Consider the following 13,327-nt stretch of genomic DNA (forward strand, 5'->3'; position numbering starts at 1 on the left):
GGAGCACTTGGAATAATTAATGTTTTGAATTTCTCGCAATCGTGAAGGAACTCCTGTTTAGATCTAAATCGCAGGCATGGACGTAAAAAGTAATGAAACGTCAACGGAAATTAAACCAGTGCAAAAATCTTTTATTTCTTGACAATAAACCTATCACATTGTGACGTTGCCTAAAACGAAAACACTAAATTACAATAACACCAAAACGGCCACTCCGTCCTTACGTTCTGGGAACACAAAGACGGAATACTGTTTACCTGCAACAAAATTAATGTTAAAACCCTTTTCACATATTTAAGAAATCAGTACGACATTTATAATTTAAATTGCGAAAAGGTCTGTGAACGCCCCAATACGCGCACTATAAATCAATAACAAAAAGAAAGACAAATTATATGTGTATTATTATTGTACTCTTTGCTTGCGACTTTGAGGATGTTATTGCGCCTTTGCGGACGGCTTCTTGCCTTTCACGATGATCGGCTTGTTTTTGATGGTTCCTTTCTTGCGTTTGGCACTCTAAACATTAAAATAAAATTTAAAAACAGGTTTCTTTCTGGAGCATACTTCATGTACCTTCTTGGAAACTGAACTGCTAGTTTTGACCACTCTATTTGCAACCGGAATACGTGGTCTATTGAACTCGTCCGGCTTTTTAACCCTGGAAAAAAAATACAATTTTATAAAAACCCAAATATTTGAACAATTACATTAATGTTTACCTGTATATCCTCACTAGCCAATGCTCGCTGGTGTAAGCTTCTTCCAAATAGGTCAAATGAATGTCTTTGTTGCCGATAACCGCATTTCTTGTCCGGTCGAAACCAGAAGGAGAACGGTAATCCAAACTAAAGAAGAACGAATGCAAAATGTTGTTAATAAGGGTTTATTGGAACATACCGCAATTCTCCAAAATTGTAGTAGCTAAGCTTGTACATTAGGCAATTTAGTAGTACTGGGGAGCCGTCGGCGTCGATTCGGAACTCTCCTTGTTCAGTGAAATAGTCGCTTTCCCTTATGTCCTTGGGATGTTCACCTTCGGCAATTCGTACCATCCACAGAAACTTGTTAATGTCGTCCCCGGAATATCCAATGACTCCGCCGAAAATTACCAAAACATAGTCAACATCCAGTGCAGTCATAATCTCATAGGCTGCACTTTCGTTCGAGGACATGGCCTTGCCGACCAAGGCTATATGACTGTTGTTCCAAGTGTTGTTATCCACTAAAGTGGTCCTGTTCGCCATCCCCGCTATCTGATACCCATAATCCCACCAGCTCATCACGCGGGCATCATCAGCAGTGTTTTGAGATAGCCAAAAATAGGCTTCCCTGAAATCATCCAATATCTGCCTGCTCCCATCACTTCCATAGCTAGCCAACACGATACTGGGACTAGAATAGGCATTGCTGGTAACCCAAGTACAATGTACTGCAAACAACATAAGAAGAAGCACAAAGAGTATGGCGGCCATGCTCCGAATGTTGGGTCCAACCGGATCCTGGTCCTTAGCCTCATGTTTGATCTTAGGGGTCTTACCCGCCTGAAATTTAATCCTCAAATACCTCTGCTCAACAATTAAAGATGTCATTTACTTTGTCATATAATCGCTTGCCACTTTGAGAAATTTCCTCCTCCTCTCCTTCTCCAGCAGTTCCATTATCCTCTTCTCTAAGATACATCTCCAAAATAATCGAAAAAGCGACGCCACTGAGCATGCACACCACTGGAGTAAGAGTGAGCATTAGCCGCACCATTACACCAGCGAAATACACCGCGCTCAAAGCATACAGGATCACTAAGAAAATTTTCAAAATACAATCTTGCAATCACAATCATCATAAAGAAAATCACCAAAAACTCTCTCATCATTGACATGTTTAATGCAGTACCACAGTCCCGCAGGAAACGTGGGAATAAGCACGTGCAGATCGAAGAAAAATGAGAACCAGGTGGTCGGCTGGTGTTCTGACACAGAGGCAATAATGGGAATGTGAATTTTTGCATAACCAGTGTCCCACAAGGAGTAGAATCTCCCGCTCCAGGGGGCGATGTAGCCGGCGTAGGTAAGCCCCACCACTGTGGCAAAAACGAGACCCGCGGCCACCAAACCGCCCCAAATCACCAGCGATTTGAACTCAGATTTGGTCATCATTGATTGGAGGTATTTCAGCACTGCCACCGCAAAGAGGAGCGCAAATACTCCTTAACATAAAAAGTACAGAATTAGTAAAGTTTTGAAGATGCAACAGAAAACTGTGTGGAAGGTTAAAATTATGCTTCTGTTTAAATTACCAGTATCTGATAATTTGATATTTATAATAAAAATCATGTATGTGTAATATATATATCTATATGTACCTGCAGCAGCCATATGTTCACTAGTTCTAATAGGTTGGAACCCAACAAATGGCACCTGCATTGACATGACCAGCCCCAAAATATAAAATGTTGTATAGCTGGTGAACAATCTGTTTGAGTATCGCCCCATGAGCAGTAGTACAAACACATGAAGAGGTATTAGGTTGATGATAAAAACATAACCTCCCCATGCAGAAACCTGCAAGTTTTTTTATTAAACCCACTTTGTCTTTATTTTAAAAGGTTAATTACCATATAGAAGTAAGAGAGTGAAGCAGCAACTGACCAGAAAACGGACCCTGTTTTCACAGACTTGATCCATAGGAAGTAGGTGAATTGTAGAGCAAAAATGGCAATTCCTTCATTGTCATAAGAACCAGCCACTGAACGACTTATGTAGCCAGGCACTATTGCAATGAAACAGGCTGCAAAAAGCCCGGCTCCAGAGGACCATAACTCTCTGGTTAGTAAATAAGTGGAGATGGCAGTTAGGCCACTAAAAACATGCAAAAGTATTGTAGTTGTTTACTTTACATCACTAAAGATAACAGGCACTTATCTTAATAAGTGCTTGGAATGATACAACTTACCTAAAAATTGGGGCCAAAAACACACAAATGTCTCTAATATGTACATTAATATGCAGCAAATGCAAAAGATAGTGTATGCTCCCTGAAGTGATCATCAATCCAGGATACACAGTACCCCCCACAATACGTCCCAAGGGGTACCAAGCCCTTTCATCGAACCAGTTAAGAAAATTATAGAAACCATGCTTTACCATATAAGCAGTGGCTCGATAGTTAAACCTGAAACAGCACATTTCAAATCGTCAATTTTTAAACAAAAATCAGGGCTCTCACCAGGGGTCAAATTCGTGGATGATACTCTCGAACCGTATGACCGCGAATAGCCGTGAAGCGAAGCCGGCGACCCATGCTAAAAGCAGCACGACGCATATAATGAGACTGTTAACTGCGACATTTTTATTATTTATCTTGGAAGCAGCCCCTTTTTTCAGACCGGCTTGAGGCATTTTTGACAAGGGGCGCAAACATGACACGCACACAAGAAGAGGTTACGAAGACAGAGGAGAGCGAGAGAGATAACAGTTTGGACAGTCGGCTTATTCTGATTGGTCCGCTGTTTGAAGGGTGACGACATGGCCGTTTCGCTTTGACATGACGAAATCGTGGATTTCAGAAATTACTGATTTCGATACACGAAATCGTGTTCATATAGCATATTAGGAGTCACGTTACACTACTTAGCCGTATAGATTATGTGGTTATAAGCAGCAACTGCTTTACAGGGCACTGCACATCACAGAAATATTGATATAGCACATTCCCATACGTGTATGAAAGTTTAAGACCCATTGTATCTAAGTCCTAATAACTATATCAGAGTGATATTTTTCAGGGAAATTAAATTCCAAATCACATATTTGTTTCTATAACTTATTTTATTAATCATTATGCGCTACTTTTTATGAACATCCTTTACATTATCTTCTAATTATATACAATACAGAATTCGTCGATTTACATATTAAATATTTACAATAAATCTGGTACCTATACAGAGTGGAGGAAATTTCGATGATCATCATAAGCATCTCCAGAAGAACGACAGTTGCGAGATCGGTTGAATTAGTATAAATTGCGCGTGTTAATGCTTATTAAAAACTCACCTTTAAAGTATATTTATCTGTTACAGTTTTTAATCTCAAATAAATTTGGGCTACTGACATTTTTTGTTATCTTGTAATGTAATATTGTAATTTCCAGCATCGATGAGTAAAATTTAGACGAATGTTATCCGTCAACGTCATGTGAAGCGCCATTACAAGAAACGTCAGTATTCCAAATTGCATTACAATCGAAATGATGATTTTTGCAAAAAAAGATTTTTTAAAGCGGCACGTTTCCACTTGTTGCTAGATATCTCACTCCTTCAGAGATCCCAATGACGAGCACATGAAATCTCACCTCCCTGTATATATGTATACTACAATCCAGTAAATAAGTATTCAAACATTAAACCTTTATCAGCAGGTTCAGTATTGCCATTGAAATGGATATTATCATCTTAGTTCTGGAAAAGCAAACAAGAAAGCATGCAAAAAATTGTTTTCACTCGGTACTACGTCATAGCACAGTTTAAAGGTCAATAGATCACAGTCCTGGTAACTTTGCCAAGATAATAATATGACATGGAAACGTTTAAATAGAGGCTGAACATTTATTGGTCAATTTCGCGGTTTCCATGAAAATTACCTTTCATTTAAAACTGCTTCAGTGGACCCGTGGCCAAACGAGTACCTTTAGCAGGAACTCGATTTCCACAAAAGCGGATAGCAACAAACCAACGACGGTAAGTCACGAGTACCAAGTTATCAAAAACTTGAGGTTCCCAGTAAAAGTACTAGAACATCAGTAATTTGTCCCTTAATGAGCTGAAAGAGGTTTGGTTTTCATCAGATGTTCGCCATAAGCATTATTGTTACGCCACATCGGGATAATATGCATTATTATTCCAATAGTACTGGTTGATTGGTTAAATTTCACTATCCTTCAGTGTTCTAGGACGAGTTCAGTCATCGTCGGGCATATACCAAGCACATTCGGTGAATAGGTGAACACAACTCGAATATGTCCACTGTTGCCCTGATGGTTCTGAACGACTCGAACCTTCTTCGGATATCCTTGTCATAGGCCTGACAATGACTATAAACGGACCCCCGGCCGGATTTTCCTATACATTAATCCAAAACGAACAATGTTAGAACGAACCTATAGATTTCTATTGCGATGAAGTCCAGCCCATAACATAGGCGGGTCCGTAACAAAGGCAGTGCTGTGCATCAAAGACTGCCCAAAAGGAGGTTCCGGAAGGAGCCTCCTGAGCCTGCGCCCTAGGGCTGCGGCTCGCAACGTCACCGACGCGCCTGCGAATCCAAACTGTACACGTTGACGCAACAGTCCGCGGTCCCGGCCGCCAGCGCCACTTTATGAGGATGAAAATTTAGGCAGTTCACCGGTCCGATTTTCTGCCCCATAAAACCTTCGTAAAATCTAATCGTATTTAATGAGTTACCATTGAGACTGAAGATGCTAATGAATTGATTTGCTGAACCGCAGGCGTAGGTGTTGGCGCTCTGGTGTATGGACATGCAGGACATGCCTAGGTTTTTCGGTACTGCCATGTTAGTGTGTAGAGAATCGTTTTTGCGGATGTCATAGAGTTTTACGTCTCCTTCAGAGCTGCCACTAATCACTAAATTGTCTTTGAGCTGTACTGCGAGTACCGTACCACTGTGTTCCATCCACACTTTCACTCGAGAGTCCTGCGGACTGCACCTACGGTCAAAAAGCCGCACTGAACCGTCAGAGCAACCCGCCACTGCGTAACCCATTTTATGACCGGGAGCTCTTGGCGGTTCCTCCAAAGGAGACTTACGCCTCGAATAAACCAAAGGAGAGACATCTAAAGTTGGTCCAGAAAATGAAGAATCCAAGCAGGTCACTGAAGCATCAGTCCCCGTGGGAACATCCACAGCCTTGAGCTCCTTATGCAAGTCCCAGAATCTTAAAATTCGGGTGTCACCAGTAGTGATGAGAGTTTGCGTCCATTGCTCCCACGTTACGATAACCCCGGTTTGGCGCGACTTTAAGTTGCCGAAAGCCTGCCAGCTGGACACTAAAGAGGGCTCTCGCGTGCCCACATTAGGACGCCACACTCTAATGCTCCCATCATCGGCAGCAACCAAAAGTAGACTCAAATCATGTCCGTTCACCCACTCCAAATCGGTAATTCTGGAACTGCGTCCTTTAATCGCCGATTTTTGCTGTAGAACTGTGGTTTTAGCACCGGTTCCCCACTCCCATATTGCAAAAGAATCGCTACCTGCCACTGCAATTTGCTGATTAAAAGGATGGAGTTGCAGTAGGGTTGGTGGTAAAGCCGTCCGCGTGTGGAAAACCACGTTTTCGATTTTTGAGGTAATTACCCGTTTTTGCTCTTCTAAAGCTTCCGCCCTGATATTCGTGTTGCGAATCCTTCTCCACTCCCTTTCGTAGTACTTCGTACTCTCTGGATCTTCCATTTCTTCATGTTTATTCACAAACTTTTTACCAGACCATGAAACAAAGTTGGTGATAACTAGAGGTTTCCTTAAATGATCAATTGCAGCACTTTCATCTATAGAACCCTTTTTCCTCCTCGTCCTGTTACAGCTTACTGCCGATTTAGACAATTTGGTCTGGAAATCCCCGCTCTGATACATCGGAGGAGGGCTCTCTCCCCCCGAAAGGTACGTAGCTCTGTTGGGGCTAGGAGGCAGGCTCATACTAGAATTCCTACTATCCATAATTTCTCTTTGCTCTTTCACCAACAATCTAATATGTCCAGTCACTGTCTGACACATCTGAGCCACCTCAGGATAAGGATCAGTCTCCAATTGGCACAAAGCCACCCACACTTTCATATAAACTGACCCATACCCAAGCCCGGGCAAAGTTCCCAAACTCCCCCCATAGTTATTGCCTCCAATCCCGCTAGTGGGGCTCGCCATGTTGTTAATCGTAGGACTGGAGGGTACCCGCTTGAACCCTCCACTATCCTGACCCAATCTATCTCTACTAGTAATTCTCGGTAAAGTATTACTTTCTCCTTGTCCTTCTTTCGAAGCCACTGCAGCAAATGCTACGTCAAAAGCTAACAAGAGCCACTGCAAAGCTCCCACTAACTCCCTCCTAACCAATGGGCTGGCTTCATTGGCTGCATGGTTCACCAGCGTCATTCCTACTGCATGATCAATATTGTTGGCATGCTCGGATCGTCTAGACACGGCGTTAATGAATGTTCCCAATGCATATACAGCTGCTGCTCGCACTTCAGGACACGGGTCTACGAGTAGAGTGTAGAGCTTTTCGTGCGCAGTATCTCGTACGCCGGTCCATCTCGCACTTTCGTAGTGATCCCACAATTTGCCTAAGCAAATCGCCACCCAGCGACGTAGGTGCGGACTGGGGTCATTTAGCTGCTCCAAGCAGACGCTCACTAAGGAACCCTGTAGTGCGGCCTCTTGGCCGTCCCTGAAATTAAGTAAAGTATTTATAGCGAGTTGTGTAGTGGTTTGTGATGAGTAATGTACATTTTTTATGGTTCAATAAGGAAATGAGTACTTACAAATTTGCAGTTTACACTGCGAAAGAATCTAAGGAAAGCTCCGTGGAACTGCAGGAAAGGATTCAAAGAAATACTTGGATATATGCCAGGGACTTGTAGGAGACACCATGTGCGATATAAGCATATACATTTCATAGATATAACAATTCCCTTAATGTATATAATTTTTATTTTCTTAAAAATTGCTATGTAATCTTTTTTCAAATTTACTTAAACCACCCGTAACATTCAGTTTCAGTGAAAGAGTATATACTGGTGTTCTTACTGTTCGCAGGCCTACAATATCCGACGGACTGACAATATAGTGAGAGGACGTTACCGTCACAAGCAAAATAAATTGATAATCGATAATACTTGATAAGTATTAAGAAAATTGCAGTTTTTACTTGATCTTCTACGGAATGTACTCAAAAAAATTAATTTACAGTGTAATAAAAATACGAACATTATAATTTTTTGCTGTTTTTAAAACACTTCTACAAGGTACTCCAAAATTCCATACTTTTCGTCTATCCTTGTATAAACCATTAATATGACTTACCTGTAATCAGTCACCAGACTCGACAAGACAAACGTAGCCTGAGTGCGCGTTTCCGAAGACATTGTCGCATCCTGCAGTATGGATAGGAAATACTTGTGTCCCTGCTCACGAATTAGATCAGCCTGGCAGGTGTTATCCACGGCAAGAATCTTGGCCCAGATGTACACCAACAGTGGCCTCAATTCCTTGGCGAAGCTCTGCAGTAGTTTCAACACGTAAGGGAAGATTCCCACAGACAGGGCCAAATTGACGGCCCACGGTCCCAAATCAAGAAACTTGCCCAGTAGTTCGAGGGCGCGCGTTCTATGCACTTGGCTCAAAAGCACTTGCAACACTATTGGAAGCTGTTCGGGCGGTTTGCGCTCTTCCGAACCTAGACGCAGCCACACTTGAAAAGCAGTGAGTTGTTCTTCGAAAAATGGTAGATTTTTGAACTGTGAGGTGCCCTTGAGAATTCCAGGTAATTGCCCTAGACACAGATCCAGTACTGAGTCCCAGGCATCCCACATAGGGTGTTGGAAGGTGGGTGGCAAAACTGGGGAAGAGACTGGAGTGCAGTCATAAGACTTCATGATTCTTTCAGCTAATAGAAAGTTACGAAACAAGCTGGCGACTAACAAATCTTGCCTAAAGAGCTTTTGAAACAAGTCCCTAGGTAAAGTATTCCATGCAATAGTATCAGTAATTGCAGTGAAAATCCAATTCAACTCCCCAAACATCGATTTTCGATCCGTAATATTTCCAGGCACATTATCAATCATATCTACAGTTACTTTAGGAATTAACTTCGCAGTAGGTTGTAAAACGCACCACCTCAAGGCAATTTTGATTGGTGTAGTCAGGCAAGCGGTGAACAAATCGGCGGGTAGATCCGGATTCATGGGCAAGCATTGGTCGGCGGAGCATGCGGCCAGTTGTATACACTCTTTGAACGATGGTGGTCCATTAACCGAAGGACTTGAGCGCGCAGACGTGTTAGCACCGATTGTCTGTTGATATTCTGCTTCGTGTTGTGCCGCGAATGTTTTAAAAGACTTAACTATAATCCCCGCGTTGGGACAGTCGTACACATAGATTGAAGGCGCTCCCATCCAGGATTGCAAATCATAGATGCTCAAAGGAATGTACTGGGTGTAGGTCCTGTTGAAAACCCAAATCTCTCCGTTGCTGGTGGGTTTAGGCACTCCATGACCATTATAGTGGAAAAGCACTCTTTCTTCCTTAGCATTACGTCTCAGTGAAGTGCAGAGCTTTTTCACTTCGTCAGCAGTTGGATCCAAGGATAACTTGTATCTATAAACAAATATGTTTGGTTATGCTGTCCTTTATATGATGTGATGCAGAATAACTTCTACAAAACGATTAAAAACAATTGATCTGCACCAACCATATGAAAAATCTGATATTAAAACCCTATGAAAAGGTTCAATGTTTCTTTATATATAGGTAAATCATCATTAAACAGTATATTTTATATAATGACGGCTCTTATATAAAGTATCTTATTTTATATTGCTCAAATCTAGTAATTTTGTATTAAAACCATGCTATCTTTAAAAACTATCTCTGAATATTTTAATAAGACTCCATTATGTCATAATATTTGTGATTATCTGTATGCCAAAACAATAAGACAGAAGTGTGGATTTCAAGTGAATTTCAATTCACGGTGAAAATTCCTCCTACATCCATATTTATACAAATAATAATTACCTTGCTCTAGGCTGCCACCGCTCATACTGTGTCAACAGTGCCTGTCCTATGGTCTCCAAGGCTTTGGATCCTGACATCGACAAAGGATCTATCCAACATTCCAGCCGAGCACAAGGCTGGGTCTTGACAATGTCAGGTGGATCAACTCCGACGTTCAGACACAAAACCAGGGCGACACTCACAGTTTTCATTCGCTCCTTCATACGCCACATTTGTGTTTTCCAGGCAATTCCTTCAATTTTCTCAGTGTGGCGCTCCTCACAGAAAGCCAGAAATAAGTCCTTGTCACTGAGCTGCAGCCTTTCCAGCTCTTCTATGAGGTAATGGTCACTCCATGCTTCCAAGGCAAGTTCATCCATAATGAGCACTTCTCTATAGCTTCATTGCAAACTGATTGTTATGATCTGGAAGCTGACAATATATATTATGTTGATAAAAGTAGTGATCTAGGTCATAATATTTTTTTATTGTAATTATTGAGGTAAATTTGGGAGAACATTTTATTTCAATTTTCTAAATATCAATTATTCAAAATATGGGTATTTTTATTGCATTATTACAGCCCCAAATACGCTATTAAAATTGACATATTGTAGCACTCACACTGAAGGTAAGTAAAATAAAATGATCCTGTCTCTGGCAGCGAAAAATTTTATTCAAAATACCTTTAAAAGCATGCTTTGGGTGCTTTAAAAAATTTCAGAATCAACCCCTGATAAACCTTAATTGAAATAAATACAAATCAATACAGGGTGGAACAAACGGAACTTACCAAGCGAGTCCGAGAAAGCTTGAATTAAAACGCAAAATTTTTAACGAATTAAACATTTTTCTTTGGTTATCTCAATCTGTTTGCTGCTTGCTCATTTCGTGGTGAAACTTTGACTTTGAGCATCCCATGGATTTTGAGCGATGATTTAATGGAGCATGCGTGAATATTGACAAGTGTCACATAGAGTATCCCTCTAACAGTCATTGTAAACAATAGCAAAAAGCAGATTTCTTCATTAAATCCACTTTGAAGTCAGCCAATCAAAACCTATGATATCACACTTATACAAAACCTAACCTCAAAAAAACAAAAGAAAGTTGTAACCATACATAAAAAAAAAAATTATGGTCCTCAAAAAGATTTTAAATAGTATTTTTGGAAAAATTCACAGTAGCCGTAAATTAGATGCTTGTCTGCTATGCAGCCACTATAATGAAAATCCAATTCTAGGCCTAAATTCTTCGCTTTCTCAAGTAAAAAAGATCCGCAAAAAGCGTCCTCCTTTTATCCCTAACGCCAAACATTTAAAAGAAATAGATGATTTTTTTACCAAAAACCCCAATTTGCAACCTTACAGGCACCTTCTACCCAAGTCCATAATTGAAAAAAAACCATATAAAACTCCAGATGTGCTATACTTAATCTCCCCTGATGTTGCCACAGATGTAGCAAATCAACTAATCAAACGGATTTCGAATAAAACCCATGTCATTGCAGAATCGAATCCCGGTCTTGGCTTGATCAGTGAATTATTGCTACAAAATGGTTTTAGCTCTACTCGGCTTTATGAAGGAAATTTGCAATTCCAAAATTATTTGTTGGTAAGAGTTCATTTTCCAAAGTGAACAATGCAGCAATTTAAATAGAAACAATTCCATGGCAGGAAGGATCAGGTAAAACTCTTCAAAAAGGAGTTTTTTAGATTGTATCAGTATGCCAGTTTGGACAAATTTGATCAGCAAGGCAGGGTGCAATTCTTGCTCGAACATCTCCCCAAGAGAGAATGGTCAGATGACCCTTTTATCACTGTAGTGGGATGCCTCAGCAAAACAAGTTTTCTTAAATTTATGATTAAATCTTTCATTTTGCAAACAAAACTATCCACTTATGGCAGAGTCGAGTTATTTCTGCTTACACAAAAAAAGCATTGGGATGTATGAGATTTATTCAATGAAAAATTAATGTTTTACTCAAGGAAGTTTTAGATATTTAATGCTGAACCAAACCCTAGAAGTTTTAAGCCTTGGAATGTGCTAATGAATTTGTTTCTTGAAGCTCAATTAATAGATAAATATCCTAGGAAATTTTTCCTCCCCTGGGAGACTTCAATGGATAAAGAGGAACCAGTTCAGTGTTAATTTACTATTAAGATATAAATTTTACATTTAAAATGTATTTAGGATATAAAACGGGATCCTGATCATATTTACTTAATAAGGGTCATTTTGAAAAGGAACTTACCTCTTGAACAAAAGGATTTTGCTCCTTTTTACTGCTTCATGATGCATTTGTATGCTTGGGGTGGTTCAAGTGTTATACAAACCTGCGAGTGAGTTCATAAATTGAAAAAATTTTAAATAATGTTACTTAATGGTTGCTTATAGGAAATGGGTGCCTGGTTGTGGAGAACACCTTTTACTTCCTAGATTGGAGCATAAGAACTACCCTAAAGACTTAGAAATTTTTACCAAGTTTAAGGAGCTGCCAATTAATGAAGTAGTCCCAATTTACAAAGAAATGGCATCACACCCCAATTTTTTAAGCAGTCCTTTTATGGATATGATGGAGCAAGAATGGTTGAAGAGTGAAACTATCGAAACTGACTTACATGACTCACAATTAAGGAAAACAAACTGATGGCCTTTAAAGCTACTATAATTACACTAGATTCTTTAATGTTATACTTTTTTTAATAAACTAACATTTAATAGTACTCTCATCGAAATATTTATTATACCTCTTCCACCGATATCGAGTCTTAGGATCTTTTTTGCTCCAAGCAGGGCCAATATTTGCCATCAAACCAGCTTTCTGAGCCATTGTAACTAGAGTCCCCACTCTTTTCTGTTGCATCTTGCACAGCCCCGTGATTCTTCTGGGTAGCATGCAACCATCTGATCGCAAAAACTGACTGAGGATTAGCACATCAGTATGTTTTATATCTAAGCCTGATGCACAAACTGGGCATTTTGAAGGATCAATATTTTTCAGGAGAAAGGGTTCTCTAGCTGAGGGAGAATATTCTCCATATATTACTAGTTCATTGCCCTTCTGAACTTCTTTGACTAAAAGGAAGAAGGCCTTATAGCGCGTGATCTAGTATTGTAAATAGATTGCAGCTTACTTTCTTTGATGTTAAGAACGGACGTGGTTGTAAGGGGACGAATTTCGAGGTTTAACAGGGTTTTAAGGTTGTTGCCCTGAAGGAGTTTTCGTGGTAAATTCATTTCGGTTTCAGAAAATTCATATATTTAAGTATTCATTTGTTAAAAATTTTTCTGCGGTTAAATTGTAAATTTGACAATTGACTGCAATAATAGGCGATTTCTAAATCTAAGAGCATAAAAATTGTATCTGGAGTAGAAGAAGCGAATAAATGAGCGTTTCGGGTAATACAACTGATATGAATTTGGCAAGTAATTAATGTAAATTATGAATTAATAGAGATTCCTTATCTAAATTAAGGATCCATTAAAATTTAATCACGTCCTATTCCTCAACCTATACATCGTAAAGTCCAAGATTG

General features: G+C 40.0%; 4 protein-coding genes across 6 annotated transcripts; 1 reads left to right on the plus strand and 3 right to left on the minus strand.

Annotated features, from left to right (window-relative positions):
* Positions 1-110: 110 nt before the first annotated feature.
* On the minus strand, positions 111-3,461 carry Stt3B (catalytic subunit 3B of the oligosaccharyltransferase complex). The gene is made up of 10 exons (XM_066287425.1): positions 3,226-3,461; positions 2,953-3,171; positions 2,615-2,858; positions 2,363-2,561; positions 1,856-2,206; positions 1,597-1,799; positions 901-1,544; positions 723-848; positions 577-661; positions 111-519 (listed from the first exon to the last, which is right to left on the minus strand). The coding sequence occupies exons 1-10, from the start codon at positions 3,396-3,398 to the stop codon at positions 439-441; spliced, it is 2,325 nt and encodes a 774-aa protein (XP_066143522.1). The 5' UTR covers positions 3,399-3,461; the 3' UTR covers positions 111-438.
* Positions 3,462-3,808: 347 nt separating this feature from the next.
* Positions 3,809-10,727, minus strand: raptor (regulatory associated protein of MTOR complex 1). 2 transcript variants are annotated; one of them, XM_066287421.1, is made up of 4 exons: positions 10,582-10,727; positions 9,810-10,213; positions 8,097-9,389; positions 3,809-7,461 (listed from the first exon to the last, which is right to left on the minus strand). In XM_066287421.1, the coding sequence occupies exons 2-4, from the start codon at positions 10,166-10,168 to the stop codon at positions 5,301-5,303; spliced, it is 3,813 nt and encodes a 1,270-aa protein (XP_066143518.1). In that variant the 5' UTR covers positions 10,169-10,213; positions 10,582-10,727; the 3' UTR covers positions 3,809-5,300. The 2 variants fall into 2 exon arrangements, with proteins under 2 accessions (XP_066143518.1, XP_066143512.1); XM_066287415.1 differs by having other exon boundaries at positions 9,810-10,220.
* A 144-nt stretch (positions 10,728-10,871) lies between these two features.
* mtTFB2 (mitochondrial transcription factor B2) lies at positions 10,872-12,514 on the plus strand. Of its 2 annotated transcripts, none has more exons than XM_066287437.1 (5): positions 10,872-11,402; positions 11,448-11,735; positions 11,787-11,927; positions 11,982-12,130; positions 12,186-12,514. In XM_066287437.1, exons 1-5 carry the CDS (start codon positions 10,926-10,928, stop codon positions 12,436-12,438), a joined length of 1,308 nt encoding a protein of 435 aa, XP_066143534.1. In that variant the 5' UTR covers positions 10,872-10,925; the 3' UTR covers positions 12,439-12,514. The 2 variants fall into 2 exon arrangements, with proteins under 2 accessions (XP_066143534.1, XP_066143540.1); XM_066287443.1 differs by having other exon boundaries at positions 11,192-11,402; positions 11,465-11,735.
* Positions 12,439-13,095, minus strand: mRpS18A (mitochondrial ribosomal protein S18A). Its single transcript, XM_066287513.1, has 2 exons — positions 12,926-13,095; positions 12,439-12,866 (listed from the first exon to the last, which is right to left on the minus strand). Exons 1-2 carry the CDS (start codon positions 13,026-13,028, stop codon positions 12,499-12,501), a joined length of 471 nt encoding a protein of 156 aa, XP_066143610.1. The 5' UTR covers positions 13,029-13,095; the 3' UTR covers positions 12,439-12,498.
* Positions 13,096-13,327: the final 232 nt, after the last annotated feature.

This window comes from Euwallacea fornicatus, chromosome 1 (genome assembly GCF_040115645.1).
Source record: "Euwallacea fornicatus isolate EFF26 chromosome 1, ASM4011564v1, whole genome shotgun sequence".
Lineage (NCBI taxonomy): Eukaryota > Metazoa > Arthropoda > Insecta > Coleoptera > Curculionidae > Euwallacea > Euwallacea fornicatus.

Coding starts and splice junctions, on each gene's coding strand:
- Stt3B (XM_066287425.1), bottom strand. CDS start 3,398: ATGCCTCAAGCCGGTCTGAAAAAAGGGGCTGCTTCCAAGATAAATAAT. Junction 2,207..2,362: donor TGAACATATGGCTGCTGCAG/GTACATATAGAT, acceptor TTTTATGTTAAG/GAGTATTTGCGCTCCTCTTT. Junction 1,800..1,855: donor CAATGATGAGAGAGTTTTTG/GTGATTTTCTTT, acceptor AAATTTTCTTAG/TGATCCTGTATGCTTTGAGC.
- raptor (XM_066287421.1), bottom strand. CDS start 10,168: ATGGATGAACTTGCCTTGGAAGCATGGAGTGACCATTACCTCATAGAA. Junction 9,390..9,809: donor CGGTGGCAGCCTAGAGCAAG/GTAATTATTATT, acceptor ATTTGTTTATAG/ATACAAGTTATCCTTGGATC. Junction 7,462..8,096: donor AGTCTGGTGACTGATTACAG/GTAAGTCATATT, acceptor ACTTAATTTCAG/GGACGGCCAAGAGGCCGCAC.
- mtTFB2 (XM_066287437.1), top strand. CDS start 10,926: ATGGTCCTCAAAAAGATTTTAAATAGTATTTTTGGAAAAATTCACAGT. Junction 11,403..11,447: donor AATTCCAAAATTATTTGTTG/GTAAGAGTTCAT, acceptor CAATTTAAATAG/AAACAATTCCATGGCAGGAA. Junction 11,928..11,981: donor CAATGGATAAAGAGGAACCA/GTTCAGTGTTAA, acceptor AAATGTATTTAG/GATATAAAACGGGATCCTGA.
- mRpS18A (XM_066287513.1), bottom strand. CDS start 13,028: ATGAATTTACCACGAAAACTCCTTCAGGGCAACAACCTTAAAACCCTG. Junction 12,867..12,925: donor CGTTCTTAACATCAAAGAAA/GTAAGCTGCAAT, acceptor TCTTCCTTTTAG/TCAAAGAAGTTCAGAAGGGC.